This window comes from Ruditapes philippinarum, unplaced genomic scaffold, assembly GCF_026571515.1.
Source record: "Ruditapes philippinarum isolate M1 unplaced genomic scaffold, ASM2657151v2 ctg4002_1_1_1_1, whole genome shotgun sequence".
Lineage (NCBI taxonomy): Eukaryota > Metazoa > Mollusca > Bivalvia > Venerida > Veneridae > Ruditapes > Ruditapes philippinarum.
The window spans coordinates 13579-20429 of NW_026865089.1; the positions used below are offsets into that span (position 1 = coordinate 13579).

The 6851-nt window shown below is 34.6% G+C and overlaps 1 protein-coding gene across 1 annotated transcript; it reads right to left on the bottom strand.

Annotated features, from left to right (window-relative positions):
• Positions 1–2120: 2120 nt before the first annotated feature.
• LOC132727761 (uncharacterized) lies at positions 2121–6097 on the bottom strand. The gene is made up of 2 exons (XM_060713338.1): positions 4525–6097; positions 2121–2260 (listed from the first exon to the last, which is right to left on the bottom strand). Exon 1 carries the CDS (start codon positions 5870–5872, stop codon positions 4529–4531), a length of 1344 nt encoding a protein of 447 aa, XP_060569321.1. The 5' UTR covers positions 5873–6097; the 3' UTR covers positions 2121–2260; positions 4525–4528.
• Positions 6098–6851: the final 754 nt, after the last annotated feature.

Below are 6851 nucleotides of genomic sequence, written 5' to 3' on the forward strand. Positions count from 1 at the left end.
TCAATTGAATATCTCAAGTAATAATTGAGATATTTGACTTTACAAAAAACTTTAACCAACGCAGACGCCGACGCGGACGCTGACGCCGACGCCGACGCCGGGGCGACTACAATAGCTCTCATATTCTTCGAATAGTCGAGCTAAAAACAGGTTAATTATACGGAATACTAAACAATACACATCACGTATAGTGAGGCTTTGTTCCTGGTCTGATTTTATTCTAATCTGTTTTGGTGTAACATATTAATTTATTTTATCTTTTTTCAGATCAGTTAGATTTATTATGTTTTATAACCCGATTTATTTTTGCATTGCAATCTCTAACGATGCAGACGAAAGAAATTATCTCAATCAAGGACAGCAAATGAGCTCGAATGAGGCTAATTCTAGTATTTAACTTAATCATCTACTGGAAATGCTCCATCCAGGACTATAATTAAGGACATCAGTCACGTAGACATAATGTTGACATCAAATACTAACGAGACAAATGGCCAGACATTGCACGAATGATATTAAGTATGCATAGAAAGACAAATGACGTTACAATTAACATTAAAGCAATCGAAGATCTAAAGTATTATTAGTTTTTTATTGAAGAAAACAATTTCTTTACAATTCTAAACTTGTTGTACAGTTTCTGATAAGCGGTCAGTACACTCTGTAACATAGAATAGCTGGGGCAATTTATAAAACTTTATCGATAGTCGTTTATAATGTGTACTTTGCGTATGAAAGTGCTTGCTGAGCTAAAATTCATTTTTAAGAAACGAACATAACATAAAGTATTTCTCCACTTTTCAAGCATATAAGCTAATGGCACTGTAACATATAGAAATTACATCGGTATTATCAAGAACAACAACATGATAGACACACTCTTTCTAATTAAATTTTCGCGTGTGTTATCAATTTTCAAAGACAATATTATGTTTTGTTTGCAAGATAATCTTGATAACGTTTTTATTTTTCCTTGTTAGTTTAATCATGCAAATTTTTCAATTTGTATTCAAATTGTAATTTTTTGAGTAAATTATACTTACCTGATAAATATACTATAGAATCATTCCCGGAATGACGGAAACTCGCTGTATCCGGTTTGGTACGTTCCGTACGGAATTTATCCTAACCGGAAATTAAACCCACGTGAGTTTAGCAAAACACTTGCATTTCACTTTTAGGCGCCACAACTAGGCGTACCTAATTTTACAATACAGAGGGGAGGAGGGAGGGTTGTTATATTTATCAGGTAAGTATAATTTACTCAAAAAATTACAATTTGAATACAAATTGAAAAATTTTTTATCATAAATTAGCCACTTACCTGATAAATATACTATAGAATCTGTCTGATTCCCCAAGCAGTGTCTGAACTGGAGGTGGGTCTTCACTATGTTCCACTTTTTTTTTTATAATTATGTTTTTCAACAAAGAGTTTACAAAATTTCTAATCTGTTTAAACCCATATAAAACAGTTCTTTTAAACCCATATAAAACAGTTCTTTTTACAAATGTACATTTACTATTCTGTAATTCACTAAACTGTGATATCCAATAATTGTCCAATTCCGATGTACACATTCTGTATACATGATAAATAATGAAACTTTCATTAATGTATATACACCAACTCGCCGTTTTTTTTTTTTTTTTTTTTTTTTTTTAACATTTTAAAAAGTCCACTGAGACTTCTTTCAGATAAAACTTTATGAACGTTGAAGCACGAGACCAATCTGCACTGTTCAATACGTCCACCAACTTTGCCCCTTTAAACAAAGCCCCATGAAGGTCCAATTGACCTAGTTGAATGTCCCCGCACTTTTGGTTCTAGTAATTCTTTAGATTTATAAGCTTTCTTGATAACACTCACTATCCAATTTGAAATAGTCTGTGCAGACACAGGTTTATGTGGCTTGATTGTCGTCAAGAATAAACTCAACTCATTTGTTTCCTTACGTAAATCATCTGTGCGTTTCAAATACCAATACAAAGCTCTCTTAGGATCTAAATATTTATTGTCCTTAAACGTTGGAATGAAAATATTCTTACTTTGATGACCCTGTCTATCTTGCTTAGAAAGACCATGTCTATAAAAAGTGACACCTTTTTCCTGAATATTGACAGATCCTTCACCTATGCGCATAGCTTGAAGATCACTGCATCTTTTGAAAGTTGTGATAGCAATTAAAAATACTGTCTTCCATGTCAAATATTTCAACTTGGCTAACTTCATGGGTTCAAATGGGGGCTGTTTCAGCATCTGCAAAACAATAGGTAAATTCCATTCAGGTATCAATTTACGTTCAGGAGGTCTACTATTAAAAACTCCTTTCAACATTCTTATGACATGAGGATGTTTTCCAATAGGAAATTTGTCAATTGTTGGCAAGACTGCAGATAACATTGACCTATAGCCTGAAATTGTTGTGTATTTCAAACCATTATCAAATAAATCAGCTAAAAAATTTGCACAGTCCGTCAAAGATGCCTTATAGGGATCAATTTGTTTTGTATTGCACCAGCTACTGAATTTTTTAAATTTACAGGTGTAATCTTTTCGTGTACCATGCCTCCATGATGCCGTGAGCAATTTTCTAGTGCTGCTTGAAAAACCTTTCTCTTTGAATTGTTTGTTGATAGTCTCCATGCAGTTAGATTCAGAAACTGTGGATTTGTATGATTCACTCTGTTCTGACAAAGTAAATCTACTTGATTTGGTAACTGAATCGGACATGCAATCAACATACTCAACAACGTCGGGTACCAATGCTGCCGTGGCCACATTGGTGCTATCAGAATCATTTCGCACTGAAAATTGTTCATATGACTCAGAACTTTTGGTATCATGCAAAATGGAGGATACGCATACACAAACATGTTCTCCCAACTGATTGATAGAGCATCTTGAGCAAACGCTTTCGGATGATTTTTCCATGAGCAAAATACCAGACATTGACGATTCTGTACTGTGGCAAACAAGTCTATCATTGGTTGACCCCATACCTGAAAAATCTTTCGAACTATCAATGGATTCAGGGACAATTCGGATGATTGAATTGCTCTCCTGCTTAGAGAGTCTGCTAGATAGTTCAACTCCCCCTTCAAATGAGCTGCTCTGAGAATTATTTGACTTTGAATAGCTAATAACCAAATTTTTCTTGTTAAATTGCATAATTTTTCCGACTTCGTCCCCCCTTGCTTGTTCAGATAATGAATTACTGCCATATTGTCTGATCTGATCAAAATTTGTTTGCTTTTCAATTCTGAGAGAAAATGTTTTAAAGCAAGGTATACTGCTTCCAACTCTACGAAGTTTATGTGCTCTAAGCTCATCGTCTTCGACCAAGTTCCCTGTACTACCTGATTGCCTAAATGAGCACCCCACCCCGTCATCGACGAGTCTGTGGTTAGTTCCATGTCGGATTTGAATGTCTGCAAGACCCTGCCCATTAGAAAATTTTTCTGAAGTAACCACCATTTCAGATGGTATTTTAGCTGTGGAGTACAAGGGACTTGGACATCCAAAGCCATAGATACAGGTCTCCAGTGTTTTAATACATGTAATTGGATAGGTCTTGAGAATAGACGAGCATTTGGAACTAGTTCTATCACTGACGCTAATATCCCTAGTATAACTAAGTATTGCCTGGCTGTATTTTGACCCCGAAACAGAGTTTGTATTGCCAAATGTAATTTTTGAAACCTTTCTAGAGTTGGAAACACCATACCCTTTATAAGATTGAAAAACGCCCCTATATATGTTATTTCCTGAGTTGGAATTAAGTGTGACTTTGTTACATTCACTATGAACCCAAGTTCTACTAGGAGACTGAGCGTGAATTCTCGATCTTTTAATATTGCTGCTAATTTTTGATTCAGAAACAACCAATCGTCCAGATATACTGCTAGACGAATGGCTTTTGATCTCAGATATTCTGCTATTACCGCTATTACTTTTGTAAATACCCTGGGGGACACAGTTGGGCCAAAACATAGAGCTTTGAACTGGTAAACTTGACCTTTTATGCAAAATCTGAGAAATTTTCGATGTTTCTTGAATATCGGAATGTGAAAGTAAGCATCTTTCAGATCTAGAGTGAATGCCCAGTCTCCTTTTTGAACAAGATTTAGCACTTTTGACAGAGTGTCCATTTTGAAATGTTGCTTCTTGAGATATCTGTTCAGGGGTTTTAGATTGATTACAGGACGCAAATCTCCTGTCTTTTTTGTTACTAAAAATAGCGTACTGTAAAAACCTTTTTTCCAAAAACTCTTTGGAACAGTTTCGATTGCATTTTTCTTTAATAATGAAGAAACTTCTTTTTCTAAAATTTCCATTTGTTTTGAATTTACAAAAGTTTCTTTTATTCCTAAAAAGGGTGGAATTTGATCGAATTCGAGTTTGTAACCGTTCTCGATCACAGATAAAACCCATTTGTCTTTTGTTATTTCTTTCCATTTGTCTAGGAAATGAGTTAATCTCCCCCCTACAGGTATCTCTGGACGCAACATTAACACACTTACCGAGTCATTGTTTTCCGGATTTAGTGTGAACACCTCTTCCTCTGCCTGCTGACTTGTAAGGCTGTTTAGACGTGTATGATTTAGTCTCGAATGATCTAGAGCCACTTCCTTCTGGTTTGTTTCGATCATTAATCTTTGGGATACGAAAATTATCCCTGGATTTTTGTCCATTATATCCAGATGCAGGTTTATCACACATCATTTTAGCAGGAGTAGTGGAGGAATCACCCTCTGATGAAGCACTTTTACGTTTTAAAAATTTCCTTGATTTTGATTCTGGAAGAAGTTCATCTAAAGTTTTCTTGACTTCTTTCCTTTCTTTCAAAATATCATCAAGGCCATGACCTAAAACTCCTTCACCTGTTAATGGCATACTGGAAATGTCAGTAGAAGAATCAAGCTTAAACAAACCGGTGTCGTGCATTGTCACTTGTCTACGTATAATATGAAAAAATGCCCCAACACGTCCTAATTGATCCAAACTTTTGGTACAAAGAGAAAAAATATCTCTTACTTTCTTTTCAATTTGACTGATATCTTCAGTTTCTAACATGTTGAGTAACATTCCCAATGCTTGCTGCATATACAAGTTCATCATAATACCCATATTGGCTGCGTGATGACCACGAAATGCTGTCTTCTCCACCATTTTGTCTGGTTGAGAAAATAAAGCACGACCCCTCTTAGCAAAAGATCCACATCTTGAACCATGCTGACGTTTTAAACATTCATCAACAATATCATCTAAGGGAGGAACTTTCAAAAAATCCTCAGTTTCAGGTAATGAAGGAAACATACCTTTGTACTCTTCAGAATATGCTGTCACATCATTTGGCTTTTTGGCACGATAACTTTGTGACAAAATTTCCTTCTGAGAATCTTCAATTTCAATGCCCAGTTTTTCTTCTGGTTTTTTTAACAAAGCATCATCTTGAAAAATTTCATGCAAACAATGGCGTGTCTTTTCAGATAAATTAGTTCGTTTATAGGAAACACTATTGTCAAATTCATTTTCCGAATTTTCTACGTCGGAAAATTGTTGTTCTTCTTCTCTAGGACAAATAGACAATTCATCATCATTTCTGTCATTTTGTGAGCCATTTGCACTGCTCTTATTTGAAACATGACTTTGTGTCAATTTTTCATTTAAAAGATTGAACATACGATCGAATTTTTCTGTTAATTCATTGTAGTTCTTGCTTACGACTTTTTCCAAGTCACCAATACGTGACCGTCGTTGCTTCGTGTTTTTCGTTTGAATTTGAGAAGCGGATGTTTCTGCACCCGATAATTCTCCATCTTCTAGCTCCGAAGGGTGAACAGCACCCTTAACCATTTGTTCCGTCATAATTATAAATGTAAACTATAAAAAGCGAGCATAAACAATCCGTCCGCCTAGTGTGGCGCCGAGAAAAAAAGTGAAATGCAAGTGTTTTGCTAAACTCACGTGGGTTTAATTTCCGGTTAGGATAAATTCCGTACGGAACGTACCAAACCGGATACAGCGAGTTTCCGTCATTCCGGGAATGATTCTATAGTATATTTATCAGGTAAGTGGCTAATTTATGATAAAAAATTCCCAAACGTTTTTGTTTGAGTTCATCTTGATAATGCTTTTTTTTATTTTACCTTCATAATTCAACCAAGCAATTTCACAGGCCTTTTCTCTGAAAGTTTTATGTAAATTTGTCATTCGTGCGCTTTGAGAACTTCTGTATGTGGGAAGACATGTGTAATCTCACAAAAAAAATATGTTTCTGTTTTTTTATTACCCTTTTTCCGATTGTTTTAAATCATTTATTCTCGTACATAATAGGAATTCATTTGTTATGTTGTTTCAAAAGAAAAAAATGGACGTAACTAAGGACTTAATAACTTCCGATCATTACATAATTTTTAACGCTTAAAAGATTTTTCTTGCCATATCCGTTATATTGCTAAAAGTACAGCGTTTTTGCATTTAATAGCGGTACTTTGCTTAATTACTATTTTATTCAAGATTTTTAAAAAATTGTTCAACCATTTTATAACAACCTGAAAATACTTCAAAGAGCTATAATTACCTATTTTATTAAAATTAGTTGCAATTAAAGTCATTTGCCTATGAAAATGTTTTGAAAAGCCATGATGTGAATGCACGACAATTTTACAAAAAGGCAAAAAAAACATTAAGTTATAAATACCATTTAGCACCATAATTTTAACATAACATTTCCGTCAAAGAATTTTCTGAGTGTCAAAAACCCTTTTCATCTTTTCCATAATTTTTTTTACTTCTCCAAAGAAACATCTACATAACTAATTTCCAAAATGCATGCAAGTTATAG

What these genes read in the sequence shown, in the direction of transcription:
- LOC132727761 (XM_060713338.1), bottom strand. Translation starts at nt 5,872, where the DNA reads ATGACGGAACAAATGGTTAAGGGTGCTGTTCACCCTTCGGAGCTAGAA.